Source organism: Saccopteryx bilineata, chromosome 1, assembly GCF_036850765.1.
Source record: "Saccopteryx bilineata isolate mSacBil1 chromosome 1, mSacBil1_pri_phased_curated, whole genome shotgun sequence".
Classification (NCBI taxonomy): domain Eukaryota; kingdom Metazoa; phylum Chordata; class Mammalia; order Chiroptera; family Emballonuridae; genus Saccopteryx; species Saccopteryx bilineata.
Genome location: NC_089490.1, coordinates 53,617,668 through 53,642,257, shown reverse-complemented (window position 1 = coordinate 53,642,257; position 24,590 = coordinate 53,617,668). Strand labels below are relative to the sequence as shown.

The 24,590-nt window shown below is 38.9% G+C and overlaps 1 protein-coding gene across 1 annotated transcript in view; it reads right to left on the bottom strand.

The window, feature by feature from the left end:
* Positions 1-7,098: 7,098 nt before the first annotated feature.
* The window catches only part of BCKDHB (branched chain keto acid dehydrogenase E1 subunit beta), a 233,054-nt gene continuing 215,562 nt past the window's right edge, over positions 7,099-24,590 (bottom strand). Inside the window, exon 10 of the mRNA XM_066253993.1 lies at positions 7,099-7,247. Coding sequence (XP_066110090.1) covers positions 7,107-7,247 — 141 coding nt within the window. The 3' untranslated portion in view covers positions 7,099-7,106. The remainder of the gene's footprint in view (positions 7,248-24,590) is intronic.

Here is a 24,590-nt window from a genome sequence, read left to right as displayed (position 1 = left end):
CCTCTGCCCCAGGCGCTAGAGTGGCTCTGGTCGCAAAAGAGCGACACCCCGGAGGGGCAGAGCATCGCCCCCTGGTGGGCAGAGCGTCGCCCCCTGGTGGGCGTGCCAGGTGGATCCCGGTTGGGCGCATGCGGGAGTCTGTCTGTCTCGCCCCGTTTCTAGCTTCAGAAAAATACAAAAAAAAAAAAAATTGTATAAATTTTATATTAGTTAATTTATATTAATCTACTGAAATGTTACATCAAGCCACTTTTAAGGTGTTCCTAGGGAAGCTGTAGGTTATGTTAACCTACAGAGTTATGACACCAAGCCACTCTTTTACCTATATATAACTTCACACACAAACTGGGCCCTGTGCAATAGGCAGAGTCTGTTTATCATATCTGCACACAGTATATTAATTCCTATCCAGATGGCATAACTTTATTTTTAATTTCCTTAATTGCTTTTAATATTATATCCTAATTATTTCTATATATCTTCCATATTTTTCTATATTTATATATATTTACTATAACACAATATTACTGCAACATTGCCTTTTAATGCTTTTTGAGGAATTTACTGTCATTTATTGTGTTTATCTTAGTATTTGATTCTTTTTAACTATCTGTGCATACTTTAAAGGGTGATTAATGGCCCTGACTGGTTGGCTCAGTGGTAGAGTGTCAGCCTGGCATGTGGAAGTCCCAAGTTTGATTCCTGGTCAGGAAATACAGGAGAAGCACCCACTTGCTTCTCCACCCTTCCCCCTCTCCTTCCTCTCTGTCTTTCTCTTCCCCTTCCACAGCCAGGGCTCCACTGGAGCAAACTGGCCTGGGAGCTGAGGACGGCTTCATGGCCTCCACCTCAGGTACTAGAATGGCTACAGCTGCAATGGAGCAGCACCCCAGATGGGCAGATTATCGCCCCCTGGTGGGCATGCCAGGTGGATCCCAGTTGGGCGTATGCAGGAGTCTGACTGCCTCCCAGTTTCTAACTTCAGAAAAATACAAAAAAAGGTGATTATTCTATGTTTATGAATGCATAAAGTTTAAAATACATTTCTATTGACCTAACTCTATTACTTATGATTGTCTACTGCATCTATCAAACTGAAAACAGGGTGACAATGTCTTCTACAACTGTTCTGTACATACCTTCTGTATTTATAAGTTTTTGCTTGCATTTTATAACGCACTTACAACACAAAAAATTAATTGTATAGTCCTCTGTCAAATGAAGAACATTTGTTTTACATAAAATGTGTACTTGAGACAATTATTTAGATGTATCTCCTTTATTTGTTTCCATTTCTACCTCCGTTCTTCTCCAGCTGTGATCTCATCTTTGTTCCAATTTTAGTTCTCATTTTCCTGGCAAATATCTTTAATTACCATATCAGGAAGGCATTGGATATCAGGGTTTCTAAATCCTTGCCCATATATGATTTTTTTTCTATTTCTTACCACATTAGATGGCCTAAGGAAGCATATCAGAGTTTCCAAACCTCACGTCTCTCTGGAAATTCCGACATGCCAGTTTTGGGGTCATGTTAAGAATTCCTGCTAAAGGTAATGTTGTGTGACTAGCTGGTAAACACCTGCCTGTGCATTATTCTCAGGTGTACTTAGAAAAGGTAAAAGTTTGAGAACCAGTCTTTTAGAATTTAGTGTCATCGATACGGCTGAGGCTGTATTTTGTTTCTGTATCGGCAACCTGACTTTCTGTCATGAGGTCCCCAACCAGGCCTGGGCCGGGGCCATCTCTGTGGCGAGTGCTGGTCGGCGCTGGGATTGGCAGCCTCTCCAGGGCCACATGCAGTGGAGAATGGGGGTTCTCTAAACAAGCGGCAGTGCTGTTACTAGAAGGTGGGGGCAGTGGTGCCAGGCAGCCAGAAACCACGTGTCCACCGCACACAAGCTGATGGGAAGGGACTTCACTAAACCAAACGGGATCTTTATGGGATTCTCACCGAGAGTTTGAAAATTATGTAATTTAAATCGAAGGGATTGGATTGAGGTCATTCCTGGACTTTGTGTCTCATTTCTTTTTCTAATGTACACAGGTCTGTTTACTTGGCTTGGATAATTTTTTTTCAAGTAAATAAACATATCTAAGACAATTCCTTAGGTGTATATGTACATCTTGTGCATAGACTGAGTTGACTATTAACTGAAAGCTACTTATTTTGGAAGAGAGGGTGGGGGCTGCCGGCCTAAGCGGAGGGGGGGCAAATGCTTTCAAACTCAGGCTGAAGGCATAAAGTATCCCCACAGTTTGTCCTCATGCTTGTTATTTCAAAAACAAAGTGAAAATAAAATTAAAATACCTACGGGAATATTTTACAATACCAAAGAACAGAAAAATAGTATTAAAAAGTTACCAACGGCAATATAACTTAAAATAACTTCAACTAAAACACTAAATAATATCAACTAAAAAAAAAAAAAAAAAGTTCAACTAAAACAAACATATTCAAATAGAACCCACTGTAGGCCAAGATGTGGTTGACTACCGCAGAGTGTCTGCTCTGCTGGGCTGACCACGTGAGGCCAGCGTTCCCAGCAGGGATGCCCAGAGCCTTTCGTGGAGAACAAGACCAAAGCCAAAGTCCATACTGAGTTTTGGCGTTTGGAATTCAGAAAGTCCTGTCTGGTATGCCAACTGGAGTCCGTGAATCTTTCCCAAACTTGTTGCCCACAAGTCCGTCTTTTCCATCCTGTACCATAGAGCTGTTTCTATTTTTACACCAAAGGCAGGGCTATGTTTTACCCCTAGCAAATGCTCTGGGTCTTTATTTCAGCCTGTTGCCATCTAGAATCTGTGATAAGGCGCCTTTCCTTTACCTCCAAGTTTCTGGCAATCCACACATGTTCCTTTCTGTATCCTCCTCCAAATATCTAAGAATAAACAGGACACACTTTTTACATGGTAGTTTTAATGGAACCTAGACATTTGTAATGCTAGGGAAAATCTCCATTTCTTTCAGTGTTTATAAAGAAAACACTCTATGACCCTATTTACTGGTTTTATTGGGGGTGGAGGGGGGCGGAGGTAGAGCTGGACCTACTGGACCCGGAGAGAAGAAACTCTTCTAGATCCCTGGGAGCAGAGGCGGATCTATACTAACGGCACCACCCTGAGGGCAGGGCCAGGGCTGAGCGGTTCTGCAAAGGGATTCCTGTCTAAAACTATGGTGAAGGGCAGAAGAGTCAAAGTTAAAAAGAAGAGGCCCTGGCCACCTCCTCAACAACAAGGAGGCTTTCTCCTGTTTGAGCCTTTTGTTGCTGCTGTTTTTCTTTTTAGCTACATACCATAAACACGGAGGCTGTGGCTAAATGGCTCAGTAGATGAAGTGTTAACCTGGCATATGGTTTGACCCTCTGTCAAAGTACAGACAAGAAGCAATCGATAAAAACACAACTAAATGGAATAACTAGGTGGAACACGAGTTGATGCTTCCTTCTCTCCCCCACCCCATTCTATGGAAAATTATTTGTTTGAAACATCGTGGCAAAAAAAAATACAACTACAGCAAAAAAAAGCTTGGCCCTTTATAACTAAAGACAGGCTCATGCTGTCATAAAGAGGCAGCAAGGATGCTCCTGCCACCTGGCTCTGGGGAAAAGTAAGCATGTCCATCAGTTCACCTGGTTAGGCAAGAGGAAAGGATGAGGAAAACGTCCCAGAAGTTTTAGCAACGTACAACCATCTCAGCCATCAAGAACTACACCAAATACCATCAAGTTGAAAATCCAGCAGTTCTAAACATTTTACTGACATCTAATAAATTAACAGTCTGTGTGGGGTCTAAGATCCTCCCACCTTCTAAGTTCTTTTGGCTGGGGTAATAATCAAAAACACAGAAACAGACTAACAGGAGAAAAATCAAAATCTTAATACATGTGCACAGAAAATTCACACAGGCGTGAAGATTCATGACGATTCCAAAGACAGGGAGGGAACATTAGGCATTTAAGACACTTTGGGCAAAGGAGAAGAGGGAGAAATGGGGTATTAGATGTCAGAAGTGAGGGCGGGTGATTTGCAGGTAGTTGAGGAAGAGCTGAACGCACCAACACACACCCATGGCAGGAAAATCCAGTTAGGCAGCCAGAAACCATGGGACACGGGGGTTACCTAGCTAACAGGCACCTGCCTGATGTCCTCTTGTGTACCACATTAATTCAGATTAGACTAAGGCTAACACCCCAGAATATCCTTCCTGAAGCAGGTTTCTCTGTCCGAACCTCTTGGGCAGGAAGAAGTGGAATGGAGGGTCAAAGGCTCCCTCCGAGTCTTGTTTCTTAAACAACATGAAAACCAGTAAGTATCTCACAAGAATAGCTGCTGCAGGATGGCAGAATTTTGGTTACATTCATCTGCAACAGAAATTCTTTTTTAATAATGAAAGAAAGGAACACACACCCTGAAGATAATCTGATTTTGCTTTATTGAATACTATCCCACACCCAATATTTACAGATGTAATTAAGTGAAATGTATAAGATTATCGTATGGAACATTTTAAAAGGTTAATGTGAAACACTCCTAATGGAAATCAATTCATGTGTGTTAATACAATAATTCCTTTTCAGCCAATATCCAACATGGTTCATTTCATAAAAACTCTATCTTCAAGAAGTGATACATCTGAGGAAATATAAAAAATTTCAAAAAAAATATTTCCGTATCTAGTCATAATCTTCCAGTTTTTCTGTAAAAAAAATCAATAACAGTTATTGACATTCTAGCCACTGTGGATCAAATATAGATTTTTCTTAATTGTGTGACTCTTTAATGCCATATTTAACTTTAGTTCAGAAAACCTATGCATCTTTAATCATATTTTCATTATATACTTATTGGTAAGTACTTTTTTTTGTTTAAAAGGAAACATATTCAAATTTAAAACCAGTTCCTAAATGTTACTTTCAAAATAGCGACAATGCATATGGCCACAGGTTTGTACCCTGACTCTCCATCATGCTGGTCCATGGAAGGGAACAAGATGGACCACAGAATGAGAAAGCCCCCTAACCAGTTCTCAGTGTGACTCATTGTAGAAGCCAGTTACTTTCACAGATATTAGGAGAATACCAGAAATCAAGCATCTACCTCTGCATGTCTGAGAGAATACCAGGGATATGTGGACTAACAGCCCTAACTCAACAGACTGTCAGAATAGAAATGCAAAAAACATGGTGAGGAGGTCAGAGGAACAAGGGTGCATTATTTTCTCTACCTGCACAGAGTAAAGGTCTCTCTGGTTTAGGTGAGCTGGCTTTACCACCATTCAAGAAAAGAATATGGTATTTCTTTTCTTTAAAATATGGGCTGCACTATTACACAGTGTTTAATTCCTGTCTATATATTTTAAGTGATTTCAAAAATGTCAAAGATAAAATAAATCAGTGTGTCAGTAGTAGCAACTTCTATAGTATTAAAATCCTAAAAGCTGCTTGACCAGGTGGTGGTGCAGTGCATAGAGCATTGGACGGGGACGCAGAAGACCCAGGTTTGAGAACCCAAGGTTGCAGGCTTGAGTGTAGGCTCATTTGGCTTGAGTGCAGGCTCACCAGCTTGAGTGTGGGGTCACTGGCTTGAGCATGGGATCAGAGAGGTGATCTCATGGTTGCTGGCTTGAGCTCAAAAGTTGCTGGCTCAATTGAGCCCAAGGTTGCTGGCTTGAGCCCCCTGGTCAAGGCACATATGAGAAAGTAATCAATGAACAACTAAGGTGCTACAACTATGAGTTGATTCTTCTCATCTCTCTCCCTTCCTGTCTGTCTGTCCCTCTCTCACACACACATACCAAAAAGCCACTTAAAAACTAACAGTAGTGCCCTGGCCGGTTGGCTCAGCGGTAGAGCATCGGCCTAGCGTGCGGAGGACCCGGGTTCGATTTCCGGCCAGGGCACACAGGAGAAGCGCCCAATGCTTCTCCACCCCTCCACCGCACCTTCCTCTCTGTCTCTCTCTTCCCCTCCTGCAGCCGAGGCTCCATTGGAGCAAGGATGGCCCGGGCGCTGGGGATGGCTCCTTGGCCTCTGCCCCAGGCGTTAGAGTGGCTCTGGTTCACAACAGAGCGATGCCCCGGAGAAGCAGAGCATCGCTCCCTGGTGGGCAGAGCATCGCCCCATGGTGGGCGTGCCGGGTGGACCCCGGTCGGGCGCATGCGGGAGTCTGTCTGACTGTCTCTCCCTGTTTCCAGCTTCAGAAAAATGCAAAAAAAAAACAAACAAAAAAAACTAACAGTAGTGTTTAATGGCATTCATTATTGCTAGACTAACACCGCTGATGGGGCATAAGCACAATCAGGCATCCCCAAACTACGGCCCCCGGGCCGCATGTGGCCATTTATCCGGCCCCACGCCACACTTCCAGAAGGGGCACCTCTTTCATTGGTGGTCAGTGAGAGGAGCACTGTATGTGGCGGCCCTCCAACCGTCTGAGGGACAGTGAACTGGCCTCTTGTGTAAAAAGTTTGGGGACCCCTGACTTAGATAATCATAGTGAATAAATATCATTTATTATCCATAATTTAAAAACATTCACGTGCCAAAAATATTCTTGAAATGTTGGTGGTGCTGGATTTTTTTTTTCAGTAAAAATTTCCCTTATACACAACAGGTTTCCTGTTCAACAAATGTATTTTTTTCCAGATAATATAAGGGCAAATTTCAGAATGTCATGTATGGATCATCATAGAGTCAAGATCACTGGAGTCAAAATTAATGGTGCTTGAAGGATCATTTTTAAATAACAGCAATTATTCCTATTTATAAAGAAAATAGCTAACAAAAATATATAGAACTAAAGGTAAAAGTTGGAACAAAAGGGTAGGGTATATTTGCAATTAAACCACAGCAGAGAATATCCTTATCTAGTGATTATTCAATGTTAATGAATGCATGCATCTGTTTTAGATAATGCTTACTATGTTTCTATTAAATGCAAATACACCATAAATTTAATTTTTTTCCTAAAATCCACATTTTGTCTGACAGTTGCCATATACCAAAATACAACACACTGATGACTGTTGTTCCTTGCTATCAGAACACTGTTGTCAGGGACACATGCTAGCTTTCTCAAAATGCAGGGCAGACGTACCTATGTGGTCAATAGTTGATCATCTTTCGAAGGGCATCATAGCACTTCCATTTGTCTGGGATGTAGAACGGCTCAAAAATGTGAGGAAATGGAGTGTCATACCCACATACTCTTGATATAGGAGCCTCCAGGTTCAGGAAGCACTCTTCCTGCAGATAAGAACACACGTAGTTAACTTCAAGAAGATACCTTTTTTTTTTTTTGCAGAGATGAAACATTTCAACTTAAAATGCAATTACATCCAAGGGCATTAAAAGAAGTCTACTGTAATGTGAAAAAAGCAGGTTAAAAAAACGCAGGTAACAAATAGCATGTTTCGCATGATCCCAAGTTTACTTAAAATGTTTCCAGCCTGACCAGGCGGTGGCGCAGTGGATGGAGCGTCGGACTGGGATGCGGAAGGACCCAGGTTCGAGACCCCGAGGTCGCCAGCTTGAGCGCGGGCTCATCTGGCTTGAGCAAAGAGCTCACCAGCTTGGACCCAAGGTCGCTGGCTCCAGCAGGGGGTTACTCGGTCTGCTGAAGGCCCGCGGTCAAGGCACATGTGAGAACGCAATCAATGAACAACTAAGAAGTCGCAACGCGCAATGAGAAACTGATGATTGATGCTTCTCATCTCTCTCCGTTCCTGTCTGTCTGTCCCTGTCTATCTCTGCCTCTGTAAAAATGTTTCCATATATGTACATGCGTTTTATGCCTACGCACATCTGTTGTTTAATCCAAACCAGGATTGTACCAAACATGCTGTTCTACAAATATAAATGTCATGATTGACAAAGTCATAAGTTCACAGTAAACTCTATAGCTTGAAGTTAGTGATGTTTTCTCTTGATTCTTGTATTCTTTAAATTTTATATACAATAAACATGTATTACTTTCATAATAAATGCTTATAATCTACTCTATGCAGCCACATTGAACTTCTACCAGTTATTCGACTACGTCCTGGTTTCTCTCATAATCAGGCTTTTATAGATGGCCTTGGTCTCCTGGCCATGGATCCCACAAGACTCTCTTTTCTGCCAGACTAATCTCTGCATATTCTCATGTACCCCTCCAAGGGTCACCTCTGCTGGGAGGTTTGTCTGGACACCTGCCAGCCCTGCACCTGCCGCGACAAAGGGAAGGCTCTGGCTGAGCCCCACGGCACTGAGCTCAGCACAATCCACTGAAGCACCCAATTTTGTCTCCCGAAGAGACTATGGCCTCCTCGAGGCTAGATACCTGGTGTAAAAATGTAAAATCTCAATTACAGAAAATTCTTGTAGTAGATCATCTTTAGGGGAAAAAATATTATTCCAGAGACAAATTTCAATTTGAAAATAAATTTTTAGAGAGTTAAAAGACATCTAAAAAGAGAAATATGTAATTAAACTACTCTTAGGAAAATAATAATTTTCTCACTCACAGCTTTCACCTGAAATAAAACCTTTGGGTTTTTCTTATATATACTTGATCTCTACGTTGCTTTGCTTCACAAAGGATTTGAGGAGATCCACATTTTCTTATATATTTTACTAACTGTATTTTTATATTTACATTTGATTGAATTTTTTTCCATGAAGGGGTCCTGCTGGCTGACGCTCAATCCCTACCCTCTGTGCATATCTTCCAGTGAAAAGTATATTGGGGCAGAACTGGCACAGAAACAGGACAAATTAGCTCCAAAGAGCACCAGTTGGTCATCTATACACTTCCCCTGCCCCCAACAACCACTGTGATTTATAGTATCCAGCACCAATAAACATTAGTTTTTCCTAGCTATAGGAACTCTTCAGTAACAACTTGAGAAGCTTGCATACATAAGATTTAAAAAGCCACTTAAGAAATTCCACTACTAATAAGCTCAAAAGAAATGACAGATCGAGTGAGTGGTCTGTGATTGCAGCAAGTAATTTTAAAGCGATTTAAATAGTCAAATTGGAGTTAATTCAGTTTTATTATTTCCGGTGACAAAGGCTGCTTTTCCATGATCCCTGCATACTGCATTTTTCATACACCAACTATCCATGGACACTGCAGAATACGGAAAGTCAAGGGCAAAGAATTCCACAGAATGCCTCTCATCTTACACTTGTTATATGATTCTTTCGAACTAGCCCTGGAAAGCTGGCCGACAACAAAATGATGTGTCAGTATTTATAAAAATCACTCCATTTAGCATAATGACTAAAATAATCAAACCCAATTTTTTTCAAATAGCAATGCTTCTAACTCCTCAAGAACAAGCATCATTTTTTACAAACAAGAGTCCATCTGTATGTTTGCATGAGCAAAGAGGACGGTCTGCAAGGTCACACTTGAACTGTAAACAGTTGTCACCCTTGGACAGTGGGAATGGCAGGAGGTGAGAAAGAACTCTACTTTATATTTATAAGTATTGTAGGGAATTTTTATGACATTTGTAATTAAATGGCGCTAAAATAAAGGGAAGGAGTAAAGTATAGAATTATCTTCTAGTGTGAAAAACAGTTTCTACTTTATATAATTAACAAACACAAATTTGTTATTTTACATGTAGCACTTCCTTAATTTGAAAACAGTTACAGTAAATTATGTGGACTTAAATGATTATAATCTACTATAGATTAGTATATAAAATGTACTGCAAAAGTCATGGAAGATAATTCAAGGATATGGAACGCTATGATTCAATTTTATAAGGGTATCCCCTGACCAAATGAAACAGTTTGAAATGTTAATGCTTTGTTAACTAAAGTGTATTAAAGATTCAAATTATTTCTTCCAAGGACTTGTATTAAAACTTCCTTTAAAGTAATTGGAAATAAGACATTTGGGTCAAGCAGCAGTAGAGAATTACTTCCCGCTGAACTGGTTCACTTACAAATGGTTTATGTGTGAGTGTTGTTTCTTTGGCAACCATCAAAACAGGGCCTCCTTGTTCTGTATGAGTTTTCTTCTTTGTACAGAAGCTACACACACAAATACTCACACGTTCACACAGTCTTAGCAAAGTATTTGAATCTCACTGACAGATTTGTAGAACAATATACCCGATTAGTTCTCCATGAAGCACAGATCTCTTTTCATTATGCACCACATTATGACACCATAACTATAGAAACCATGTGCCCTAAAGTTTCGAAACAATCCAGAAGAATCACGTTCTTTTCCATTAATCGTATTCTTCTTTGTATTCCATATCCACACTCTTATTTTAAAAACTGCAGTTGTTGATTTCTGATTCATCCACAGAAAATTAGGAAGAAATAATTACTTAGCCTACAAGATCAATGTGAGTATTACAGGTAGTATCCATCACAGGAGCTGAGATGGGAAGGAAGTATCAATTGCTGGTTTCTCTCCCAAGGGAGCTTGACGTAGAAAACAATGATGAATGTGACTGTAAGATTCCAAAGCAGATCATACCATGATCTTAACATGTACCACGATCTATAACATGTAACCAGTGGCAACAGCAGAGAACCCAGACAGGTGCCAAGAGAAGCTTTTCTCCAGCTATTTATGGTGCAAAGTTTCACCCTGAATCCAGTAAGGACGGAAGGTATTATGTATTGATAGTAACACCCGCATATATTTTGTGGTGGTATGTGCTTTCACATAAATAATCAGGTATTTAATGAACAATAGATATTCTTTCCAAAAGACTGTTGCATGAAATTCTAAATACAGTATTTGATTTCTAGGTTTTTCTGTAACTATGATCATTTTCCTTCTAAAATATGTTAAGAAGAATAATGACTAGTACAAGCATGGTGCTAAATGAATTCTATCTTATCATTTTCACAAATCCATGAGGTACGGACTATATCCCATTTCACAGATGAGAAAACCAAGCTGTAGAAATGTGCCCATGGTCAAACAGCCACATACTTAGCCAAGGTAGATTCCAAAGCCCATGTTCCTAGTCAGTCTTCTGCAATTTCAAAGCACTGCTATTGACGGTATCAATAACAAGAAAAAGAAATAAGAATAAAGAACAATGACATGAAAGGCAGGCTGGGATTAAGTTTTACAACAGAAGCTCTAAAGGCCGATGAGGTTAAGTCTGGCCTACGAAGCCTTTTTCATATCTGTATGGAAGGTAGAGGCTAAGACGTGTGAAGAAGCTGAAGGTATCTTCAGCATGAAGGTAACACCCAGAGCAATAAACAGATGGTCCTCACAGGCTATACTAAATGATTCAAATAAGCGCATCTCAAATTGTTTCTACATTAGCCATCTGGTTTGCTATGCATATTATAACCAGAAAAGGAAGCAGACAGTGTGGAATAACAATTTCAAGTCATAAAAACCATAAACTCCAGCAAAATAAATTATTTGCCTAGTTTCTGTAACAAAACAAATTTATTAGTATCATGTTGAAATTGCAGAGGGCAGAGATCTTGTAAATTTTTTAGCAGGTAAAAGAAGGTAAGTAAAAATAAAATATAGTCCATTACTATTTTAAGATAAATGAAGTATTACAGGTTTTTAAAAATTGTACTGCAATTATTTCTATGTTTTGGTGACAGTAATGTAGGGTATAAAACTATGTGTATGCAAATGCATGCATATGAGGGCTTCTGTGGGGTCATTCAAGATCACTCAACACTGAACCCCATTTTCTTAAAGCCTGAAGTACCTTGAGCATAAATTCTCCCGTCGCCCTGTCACAGGAGTTACAACACTGAAATCAGTCTCAGGCATTCCACACTGTGGCTTCAGTTACTTTCAACAAGTCTTTCTGTTGTTTTAATGGCAGGGCTGGTAATATAGTTGATACAGCATGGAATCTGGAGTTTAAGAGCTGCATAAGGAAGAAGAGAGGCGACCACAGAGCAAGTCAGTCAGATAGCATGCAGGCTTCAAGGAAAGCAAACCCACTGCTGCCCCCTGGTGGGCAGCAGGGACTTAGACACAAATTGCAAGTTCTGAGGTTACAGTCAAGAACTTAAGAAAATGGTTTAAAAATTTCCTTCAAAAAGAACGTAATTTCCAAGCAGTGCTACTATAGAAAAGTAGCCTCTCAGTCAGTCTACCGGAAGGGTACAAGTAAAAAGTAGATAAATTAATGTAATCAAGGCGTGTATACTTCAACAGTCAAGAATGAAGACCATGTAATATCATTTGATTTATTATTTTAAAAGCAAACATTTAGCTATTGTTTTTTAATTCAAGGAAATTCCACGCTCAGATTTTTTTCTAAGAACAATTCCAGATAACTTTTATTCAGGCCTTCTATGACAAAAGGTTGGATATAGCACCATGTGCAGGAATATACGCATATCTTGAGTTGGAAAGTTACAGAGTTTAAAGTGAGACAAGAAAAATTTAAGTCTTTTATATATGTTCTCACTTTCTGGCTGATAAAGTTCCTTTCATTTTCGTAAAAAGCTCCTCGACTAATTTTTCTAAACATTTTAGAGGAAAGTCAGAAAAGCAGGACACTGTAATGAGAAGCTCAGCACAAGTCAGCATTAGACATGACTGCCTGTGGGATTGATGATCTGATAAATCAGGATTGTATGTTCCTTTTCAGAACGATGAGAAGATCAGTCCACAACTTACTTTTAAAGTAATAACTCAAAACACTAATTTTTCAATTACTTTTCAAAGAAAAGATCTAGGTTCTACCACATAGAATAATTGTTATTATTCCACCATAATAAATTTAAACTGTGACAACATATTTTTGTTTCCAGGAGGGAGCTGTGGGAGGGTAAATTAAGCTATAAATGCAATGCGCATTGAACAAGACACATTGATTATAAAGTTATTTGTTCTCTAGGAGAAAACATTAAGACAGAGCTCTAAATGATCTGTGAACATGCTGTTTTAAACCTGAATTCTGATACCACTTGGTCCTTGTCTATTATTATTAATAATCAAACAATGGAGACTTTGCTTCTAAATGCAACTAGTTGTTCAGATGTCATAATGAGCAGTGCAAAAGTAAAACTCTAAATACGAGGAAAACTAAACTAATATATCAAAATGATGTATATTTGATAGCTTTAAAGCCCATGAACTTAGAAACTTATTTTTGATTATAAACTGATTAGTCCTCGATATTTAGACTTCCCCTAGCTTCCCAGTATTATCTTAAATTGGTTTTAAATCTGCCATAGCTAAACTTGCACATAGCTAAAATCTGAGTTTTAGCAGATGAGAAAAAATGATTCTGTTGTCTTAAATCATACTTTCTCAGCAAATGAGTCAAACCTGTAAGACACTATATCAGCAACTCCAAATTACTTTCATTACTGAATTAAATAAATATAATTTTAGTAATGTAAAATACTTTTCGTTTAAGCTAATGGTTTAAATATTATGTACCATATTTTTGAAACAGAGCTTAAAACATATTAGCCTGTACCAATTCTCTATACAGCACAGATCTATGAAATTAATTTCTCAGACAGCAGTCTCTAATCTACCTCCAAACTAACAGAATGCTCCCCTAAACATTAGAGCTACGGTTTTTTTTAATTTTTCTATACCACTCACACGAGATGTATTCAACAAACACTTGCTGATATAAAGTCTCACTTTTAAAATATAGTTGATCCTATATAACTAAATAAAACAGTATATGAAATATAATTTTACCCAGATTTGTATAACACCTGAAACATTACAGTCAAGCCGAACTATTTTAACAAAGCATGTATGTAAAATCATAATCTGGACTAAATTAAAAGCTGCGATCTCTATTACTTAACTTCATTGGAATGTCTTCGATGTCTGCTGCCTTTTAAAAAAATTCCATTCTTCCTCTTTAATGCGAATTACTGACAATTTGGTACAAATTCTGTTTTCTAAGATTTTTCCTTTCAGCTACTTAAAGAATGAAACTAAATTCTAAATTAGAATTTTCTTTAAATTCCAATTCCATTTTTAAAATGGAAGCTTATTTTCTGAAGTTAGAAATACTACTTCTGGTCTAAACAGGTTTCCCTGGATATAGTCTAGCTACCTAAAAGAAGTTCAAGAATGATATTAAAATATGCACAAAAATGATTCATGGTTTAAATTTAATAGTTTTTGTCAGAATACAAGCATGTTAATGTGAACTTATCTCTGAATCTTGATACACTAACTGTTTAAATTGTAGAACAAATTTCAATATCAAAATTTAACATTAAAGTCAATAATTTACCATACAATATAGATTGCTTTCTTGTCAAAATGATAGTTTTATAAATTCACTATTTTAAAATCAGAAATAAATAAAAGCAAGCAACAACTAAGGCCTAGATTTTATAAACGTTATCTAAAATCACTTTTTTAAAAAGTACATAGTGTTCATTATGGTCCAAGAACTATACTAAATATTTTATAAATATTAACTCATTTTAATTTTCATAAAAACTAAACTAGCAGTCACAAAGTTAAAACTAGCACTGCATCCAAACCACTCTGGTTTTCCAGGTAAAATCTGCAAATGTTTGGTTCTGCTTTCAAATTTTCCCCTAAATACATACAGTCTTAAGCTATGATCCATAGCTGCCTCACAATTTACAATGGCTAAAAAAATAATTTCTTCATTAAGTCTTCCTGCAACACATTCTATTTGCTGCAATCAGTCTCCAACGATGATTTGAGGTTTTAAAAGTCCAAAGTTTAAATTCTTTTGAGATACATACTATGCGCAAATTTTGACATTTAAAAGGTACTGTGGCTACATTGCTTTTGTTAAAACAATTTATATTCAACAGAGTAGAAAAAAAAGGCAATGCTCTCAAATTTCCACAGACCCTTAAGCTTCTTAAATTTTATAGTTCAAAATTCTTCCTATGGAATAAAGCATGAACAGCAGCAAAACTCGCGAGTGAAATTTCCTTAAGAATGTAGATGCATAATGACTAACCTAAGCAACCAGCAGCCCCAAGTCCTCTCACAGACAAACGCTCCGTGTTAAGGTAGGGCTTTCGCTTGGCTGGGCACCAAGAAATGTAAATACTCGGTACAGCAACATTTGATGATGCTACAAAGCATTCATTTCTCTCTGCTTGTTTTTTCCACAAAATTCTTCGCATAGGATTCTGACATCATTAAATGGTGCTCAGAAGGCAGAAATGAATCCTGGCTGAAGCAACCTGACGATTCCTTTGTCTCGTGACATAAAAAAATTTATTCTCTTAGAATTTGGGGGACTGAACTTGCACTAAGAAATTTTCTGTTAGGGTTTGTCACTTTCCCAATTTGGCAACCTATTTTTTTAAGTTCAAGACTAATTACAAAATGAAACTACTAGAATAGAATGGTTTCACCCTCATCTGGCACAATCTTCCTAAAAAGTGTGAGAAGCTGGGTTTAAAAAATAATGGCTAAAATATTTTCTATTTTATAAATGATATGCTTTTGTTACCATATAGAGGGTTTTAAAAAATTGTATTTTCCTTTAAAAATGTTTGATTGCTAGTTTGTCTTTCAGTTCATTTAAAAGAAGGCTAAACAACTTCATAAATAAGGCAAGGAAATGAAAAAAAATCAACTTTAAAGATATAATGCCAACAGAAATGGGTCAATGTTGTCAGTGAAATTAAACACATTTTTTTAACTTAATTTTGGGTGTCACAGCAACACAGTCTTTAAGCTTGGTTTTGCTGAATGAAATCATACCAAGTTATTTTTCAGCAGTTTAATTCTGGTTAATGGTCAGTGCAATTTTACTAGGAAAAGCACAGCAAAAATACCTGGTCTAGGCTATCATCAATAACTAGGGAGATGTGATCAAAAACTCATTAACTGGATCCCAGTAGTTGTATTTCCAAAGTTTAATAATTGAACAAATTAGTAATGCAAACAAGTTTCTGGCAGCAATCTCTAACCTGAATAAAGAATGGCTTGTAAATACTTATTATTTATATGAGGATGACTTTCAGTAACATAATGAATTTCACCTGTTCATTAAATCTAGCAATTGTAATTATTAGTCTGTTATCAAATTGAAAGAAAATGCAGAATCCAGAATATATTTTCCTGTTTACTGTATTTATATATCTATGTTTCTACCTGTAAAGATGGTTAATATTTCTTACAAAGATGTTTTTCAGGTTAAATGGCTATGCATCTGCATATGTTTATTTTCATATTAGAATTTCAAAAATGGAGAGATATTTCAGAATTAGGGGGTTAAATATATATGCTTCCTTTTTTTGCTCCCAATACAGGGTAGATTGTATGCTGATAAGAGGAACCCAAGTCTGCATGTATTGTGTGCTCAGCACGGACAAATTTGTAACACACCTGATAAAATCATAGATAGTCTAGTGAGGGGGTGGTGAGGAACTGAGATCTAGTTCAGGACACTTTTATAGTTAAGTATAAAAATATAATATTAGAATTGCCCAAAAGTACTGTTTATTAATAAATTTAGGTGAACTAAATATATATAGTTCATATAAAATGGTAATGTTCACATAATTTATTGAGACGGACCAGAGCACTGACTTATAACTTTTTATTTACTTACTTGAGTCTGAACCCTATCAGTTCCATCCGGTCTCTCAGTGAAGAATTAGAGGCTAACACACACAGCACTGACTCTCTGGAAGAGATCACTGGAGTTTCCCTCTGTGTCATGTATCACACATAATGCTGTACATAACAGCACACACGGACACAAACAGCACACATGGACACAAACAGCACACACGGACACAAACAGTCCTGTGCTCCCTCAGCACATTCTGGACAGTATCTCGAGAAACAACACAGCGGCCTACAGTAAAAGAAATGTATCTGTCCATACGTCTAAAGGTTCAGAAAAAGGACTATGTACATGCGTACAGAGAGAACAGAAAAGCCAAACGTTCACTAATTAGTAACCAAAGAGATGTTTTTATTCAGTAATAAACAAGTGTAATTATTTGTATAGTCTCACTTAATTCTTTCAACAACTCTGTGGTGGTGGTATAAGAGAGCTCACAAGGTGCTTGCAGTTTTGCTGGTATTTGAACCAGCTCTCCTGGTAAATCTTGAGTATACTGAGAAAGATTTAAGAGTACACTGTGGGCCAAAGAGTCTTGCTTGGACACAAGTTAATATTTATACCTGGTGCTACCATGATACCTGTGAAAGAAAAACTGGTGGAACCATCTCGTTTTTATCAAATGCAATCAAGATTTTTAAAAACTTTAATAAAAAGCTCTAAAGAAAAAAAAAAGCTTTAAAGATTTGCTACATTGCTGGTTATGTTGTGCGCCTTGTTGGCAGACTAGAAATAGATGGTAGGTTATACAAAAATGAGGACTAAATTTGGACAATGGGTCAGAATTTGCTAACCCTTGCCTCCAAACAATCATATAAAAATGATATTCTAATTTTTCAGAAAAAAAATGGACTCGGAAAACTTTGGTCAAGGTAACATTGGTTTAAATATATTTCTAGAATTCTTTCTCTTATTTCACAAGAACCATGTAGCTCTATCTTTTTCTGTTGTGAAGGTTTCTAGGAAGGGCTGAGGCCAAAATAAAAAAAGAAAGGCTTAGCAGTTTAGCGCCTCTTTTGGGGGGAAAGGGCAGAGAACTGATGACTTTTAAATGAGAGTTACAGTTGGTTAGGATGGGATTTTTAGGTTTGCTCCTTTTAGATACTTGCTGGGGAGAAGATATGCAAATGAGGGAAAAGGTGAACAAAGCCCCTTCTTTCTGCTGAATTACTAGCAGCTGACTAGATAGAGGGCAGGACCGGAGCTGTCAGAAAAACTGCACATTCAACCCATGGGAGGCGGGAAGTTAAAATTTTCTTCTAAAAGTAAATAAAAAAACCACGCAAGTGCCCCATTAGGAAATTAAATTTGTTTCTTTTCTTTTATTTCCTTTTATTTATCATAGAATCTAGATGAGCTCAGATATCTAATTTCATAAGAATGTGACAGCTTTCTGATAGGTTAAAAAATATATTTTAAATAAACCTAAGATACAAATTTTACCCTAACCTCAACTTAAATTGGAATCGGAAATTTAATCCTCTTCTCACAGCAAATTCTATAGAGTAAATTTCGTACCTCATTTTGTAGAATTCTAAAAATAAAAGTACTACAGAAGAAAATTTCTGAAGTATTTAGAGAAAAGGCTTTTAAGAACAAAATCAAATTCTTTTTTGTGCAATGAAAACAACAGACAACAGATAAGACATTGCAATTAAATTAATCTTAAATTACAATGTAAATTTAAGTGTGGTATATGCATTTCCCTGTCTCAGACTGTGCTTGCCAGCTTTGATTAGTGGTTACTGGCACAGTCTCTGCAGCTGAACTGGGGTGTTTATTAAATAGCTGTGGGCTCTCATATTACAGGTGTGAAGCTAGCTACAGACAGATAAGTGCCATCAAGTGGACATGGCTGTGAGTAGGTGGGTCTAGCCCCGTGCATGGAAGCAGATAGGTCCCAGTTGCCTGGACAAGTATTTCAGTTGTCCCTAGGAAAGTATCACTTTTAAAAGCTCGATTAAAAGATTATATATGTATGTAATATATCTGGGTTACAATGCATTAGAATTTCATCATTTTCAATTCCCAGTTCCCTAAAAGAGCATGCAGATATTTGACATAACAAATCACTAACCCACAAGGATTTTCCTTAAGTTTCCTCAAACACTAATTATGTAGCAAATCTAATTAAGTGCATATGATTCACTTCAGCAGTAGGTACTTCAGTTACTTCAGAATTGCCAAAAGGGATCTGAAGTGCCTATTCTCCCTCCAAAACAATCATGCCGTGCGCCAAACTGATAACCTTAAACACAGCTGCAAAGCACATGTGCCGTCTGGTTCTGTGAATACGGTGTTCACACATCAAGCGCCCTGTGAGCGATTTCGGATTCGGAACTACTGATGGCAGCTTTATGTTCCTGTTACACGATTATTTTACTTGAGTCTTAAGTCCCTTGTTTTGCCCAGCACGGCTTGCGCAGATTTCTAGAAGGCCATTATTTCCCTTCCCCTCACAACGCGCGCTGAAACTCTGAAAATCCCCCAAATGGATAAGTACAGCCAATCATTGTCTTACTGTTGAACTGGGTTTCCAGCTCTAAAGATCACATGAGAAAGAGTAAAGGGTGTTTGTGTGTTTGAGAACATTCATGAAATAATGAACATGTGATATATTTAATCTCATTCTGAAGAAAACCACATATACTGTGTTTATTATAAATGCTTTTCTTTTCATTACAAAAGGTAAGCATGCAAAAAAAATTACAGGCCAATCTGAGCTATAGAAATTAAACTGCTTTTATTTCTGTAACTCAATTTCCATGGAAGGAAATTCCTTTCAGAGGGGCTCTCCAAATGGGGTGGGTTGCCGGATGCTTAAGGCCATGACCGAATTCCCCCTGAGGCTGTTAGATTGCTATGGCAACCACTCTCTCTATCAATAAGCAGCAGTTCTGAACACTAATATTCTGCAGAAGAAAAAAAAGGTTTCCTTTTCTGCAACAATATCAGTATGAACTAGTTTCAAATAAATAAGGTCTATGCTAACTGAATTATTTCACTAGAAGTAAGCTTTATTATTAAATGCAAAATTAGTGAAAGCCATTGGAGTCCAGTTTCAAAAAAAGGTAAACCCTGTAACGTCTAATCTAAGAATGTTACCGCTGGAGTGAGTCATATGAGTAGGTCCAGACAGAAGAAGAAGATCTCTCTCCAGAGAGCAAATGACGTATAAGAAGCAAAACTGACAACAAGAAAACAACATACGCTTCCACGAAGCTCTTGGAATTTTTAAAATAAGCTCATATTTTCAATAATTATATTTCTTATCTGTGGTTTTTTCCAGATATCTAAGTATTACTGTGCAGAGTAATAAATAAATTGATTACATATATTAAATTTGCCAGTTTTGTCTTCAAAGTGGCTCAAATATCAATAGGTAAATCTTTTAAAGCTGTGTCTTAATTTAGGTGTGTAAAACCAACATTGTAAAGCAGGGGTCCCCAAACTATGGCCCACGGGCCGCATGCGGCCCCTTGAGGCCATTTATCCGGCCCCCGCCGCACAACCAGAAGGGGCACCTCTTTCATTGGTGGTCGGTGAGAGGAGCATAGTTCCCATTGAAATACTGGTCACTTTGTTGATTTAAGTTTACTTGTTCTCTATTTTAAATATTGTATTCGTTCCCATTTTGTTTTTTTTACTTTAAAATAAGATATGTGTAGTGTGCATAGGGATTTGTTCATAGTTTTTTTATAGTCAGGCCCTCCAACGGTCTGAGGGACAGTGAACTGGCCCCCTGTGTAAAAAGTTTGGGGACCCCTGTTGTAAAGGGTTGTTCATGTACACTAGTTTTCACACTGCATTAGAGGAGTAACGCCTGACACAGAGTAAGCATCAGTAAATCACTGTGAACCAAACAATTCAAGTTTTCACTTATATTTTCAGTCTAGGGCACTCGTGACCTTAGTCACTAATGAGACAAAAAATCAGCTGGACAGAAAGTGGGGTGTGGAGATGTTTATGCCTTAGCAATTACTACTGTCTTACTCTTCTACCAGATGCCACAACGTTGCCACTGTCATCATGTCCCTCCCCTAGTTAGAAGTTTTTCTTGGCTCCCCAAAGCCTTTTCTTTATATCTCATTTCCCTCACAGCCCTGTACAGACATGCACAGACCTACCTCCATTGCAAATCTTACCATTTTATAGCACAAACCTGTCTCTTCTCAAAATCTGATTTTTCTATTCTCTGCTATCTTCACACAGTCCACTTTCCAAAGTCAGTTCTAATGCCTTTTTACAGAAAGCCTTCAGGACCTTGATGGTGATTTTTAAAAACTTCATTTGTTCGATCATTTGTCAATCAAATAATTTAGAGGCCCATGATGTCCCTACCTCCACGGAGTTTCACACACTAGTGGGGGAAATACACAAGAGCAAGTCTGAGAAAGATTGTCCACAGATGTTGTGGCGACCACAACGGGGAGCTCTAAGTTGTATAGAGTGCTCAGGGAAGGGCTTTTTTGAGAAGGAGGCTCTGCCAGGTGACAAAATCAGTACAAAGGCATGGGGCAGAAAGAGCCTGGTGTGACACAGAGTTGGAGAGGAAGCAGTGGAGGCTTCAGCACAGGTGGGGTGGGGGGATGCACAGCGAAGTAACAACAAGCAATGGAGGGGAAGGAGGGACAGACAGGTGGCCAGACGGCCAACAGACCAGCCCTGGCAGTGACAGATGGTCTTCATATTTTAGAGATCTATCTGTTACAGTGCACGTGCAAGAGTAGCTATGGAGAGTTATGTGATACTCCAGGCGAACTCAGGGTTCATCTATAGGAAACTGAATTATGATTAGAGATGAACCCCAGGGTGGCTGAGAATCTCAGACACAAAACAATACAGGGAGGAGGTAGTAAGTCAGAGTACACAATAGGAGTCTGTCTCGTTTTTGTGTAATGTAGGGGAGACTGTCATTTCATTCAGGACAAAACGTTTTAAGGATCAACACTGAAATGCCTACTTCAGAGGAAGTTAGGAAAATAAAAATAAGAGATTTAAAATTGGAAGTATAGTACTTTGCTATATAGTTTGTGGCTAACTGGAATCCTTTCTTGGCTAGTATTCAAATATCTTTTCTGTTCTAGTAATCTATTTATTATCATATCCATATACTCATATTACTGATTTCCTCTTCTTATTTCTGCATCTCTCTCAGTGGATTTTTATGATTATGTACTGTAGAGAAAAAAAAGCTCAAAATCGAGTAACCTAGCAATGTGCACAAAGTTCATATTTTTAAATGGCACCTGTTGTTCCTTTGGTAAGGAGTAGAAATTCACTGCAGATAGAAACAGATTTTCATATGCTTTATCTAGGGGTGGTTAGAGAAAAACCTGCCATTCCTTATTCTTGTGTCTTGTCTGTATTGTCAGTGACCAAGGTTAATTACAATTACAGCAAATTCAGAGCTGGTCCCATAATAATTTTGCTACCCAGCAACTTGGGGTGATTGTAAGGTAATCTAAATATGAAGGCAAAATACAACTAGAAATGTACCCAATTATACAAAGTTCAGAAGGGTATATTTATATCTGTTTAGCATTCACAGGGGGGTCCTCCGGTTACGACACAGTTCCATTCCTATGAGAGTGACAAACTCAAATTTTGGTGTAAGTTGAAACACACCCTAGCCTAAGTCAATTACCTATCCTAACACAGCGCTAAAATCATAATCTAGAACATACAAACCACATCCGAGCCACAGAAAAGGAAAAGGACATTACTGTACTGTACAGTGTACTGCATATTCTGCCGCATGCCATCAAACGAGTTCGCCCTCCTAGTCTGTAAGTACAATGCTCAGGGCGCAAGCCGCAACACTCACATCTCAATTTTTAAGAGTTTTTATGGGAGTGAGCATCATAAACTCGAAACGTCGTATGTCGAGACTGTTGTGACTCAATCACCCCCAATTCTATCTTATAAAAATTCAGATTCTTTGAAAATTCTATTATTTGGAATTATTAATTGGAATCTCTAGGTACAAACTCATTTCTTACAAAGTTTTAGTGAGTTCCAATTCATTATCTTTTCCTGTTGTGAAAAAATGTTTCCTCTGTGAAATACAGAATGACAAATCATCTCAATTTCTTTGGGTAGAGGACTTGGGTCCTTGTCTGCAGTCTGTTGTTATCAGCTGGGTAAGTGACAAGACAGTGTGGCTCTAGCTTTTCTATTCAATCATGCCAGAGCGCAGCGATCAGCATGATGATAAAGGAAACCGAACTCCAGAGCTGAAAGAGGAAATGCCCTTCCTGACTCCCTTTAACAGGAGGCATCTTGGCAAACAATGTCTGGCACACAGCAGTAAGCCTGAGTGTGACCTAAAAAAGTCCAGTTTTCACTTATCTTCACATCTTTTATGCTGGGAGGAAGGCAAGGGCTGGAAAGTCATTAGCCCTTTAATACTGGAACAGAAGCCAGCAGATTTTGGGGGGAAAATAAGAATTTCATCCCTGAACTCCTAACAGAGCAAACTCTCTCAGGAGGTTTTCAGCTGACCACTTTGACAAACAAATAGCAAAAAAATAAAAAAATAAACAAAAAAAAATAAACCCAAGGACCTTAAGAAGTCATAAAGTGCTTTTTAGGTAAAGTTAACTCTGAATAAATACTGAAAGGGATTAACTTCACAGTAATGAGATACAAAAGTTCAAGATGAGACTTCCAATTAAGATGGTAGCAAAGGTAAACACAGTACTTGAATCCTCCTACAACCACATCAAAATTACAACTAAACTACAGACAACCATCACTTAGATATAGCTGAATGGAAGTCCTACAATAAGGAATTTAAAGAGAAACCACATGGAGACAGCTACAAGGGGCAGAGATATAGGAGGGGCTGGTCCCACACTCATGTGTGGTGGATAAAAATAAAAAATCAGAGGGATACCTGGGCTGGAGAAGTCCCCTCTGAGGAGTGAGGGGTCTCAGCCCTACACCAAGCCACCCAACCCAGGGTGCTAGTGCCAGGAAGAGAAGTCCCCATAACGTAACTTCTGGCTGTAAAATCCAGAGGGGATTGTGGCTGAGTGAGATGGAGGGAGGGCTGCAGGAGTCTCAGGCAGTTCATTTTAAAGGGCCAGTGTACAGACTTACTGAGACGCACTCCCTCCCTCTGAGCTCCAGCACTGGGGCAGCAGCCCATAAGGCACCAGGGACACATGGGGAGGAACTGAATTATCTGGCATCAAAGTGAGAGCTGGGAGGGCAGCCTCCTGCCAGACAAAACTGTTTTTAGATGCTGTTGTTTCTTTGATGAGCCCTCTTCCCACAGAGCCAGCAAACAGGGGCCACATCTGATTCTCCATCAACCTGGCTATCACTTTTGCCCTGCCCGGGTGATTCCTTGACACCTGCTCTACCCAACTTGTGGGTCCACTCAACCAGTTTCCAGTGGCTTTTCTATAGGAAAGGCTTGTCCTGGCCCATGCTTCAGACTTTCCTAAAACCTCTCAAATAAGCAGCATCTGGCTTCCGCATACCTACTAAGTGGCCCCAGGCCTGGCACCAGCAGCGGCCTGCCTTGGTTCACAGCTGGACCTCACTTGGGAACTTCCAAGTCCAGCACAAGTAGCAGCCATCTGCAGATCATTCTGTGGCTCATGACAGGTGGTTCCAGACAAAACACAGGTGGCAGCTGACCTTGGCCTGCACCTCCTGGGAAGCCCCAGAGCCAGCGTGCCTGCAGGAAAGCTTCAGACCACGTTAAAGGACCACCAAACCACCTGAATACACACTCAAGTGTGCATTCAGTGGGCAACAGAAACCGCTGAAGTAAGTCCTTCTATGTGGAGTGGGCCCCTGCATAGCTGATACTCCACAGTGGTCGGATTCCTGGTCAGTGGTTGAAACCAGCCCTTGCTACGGATCAGCCTGGGGTAAAGCCCTCCCTCTGATGTGTCAACAGCAATCAAGGCTCAACTACAAAAGAAAGGTGTACACACCCCACATGGAGGAGGCACACTTGGGAGTTCCCAGCTCAGGTAATCAAAGAGCCTGTGCTATTGGACCCTACAGGACACCT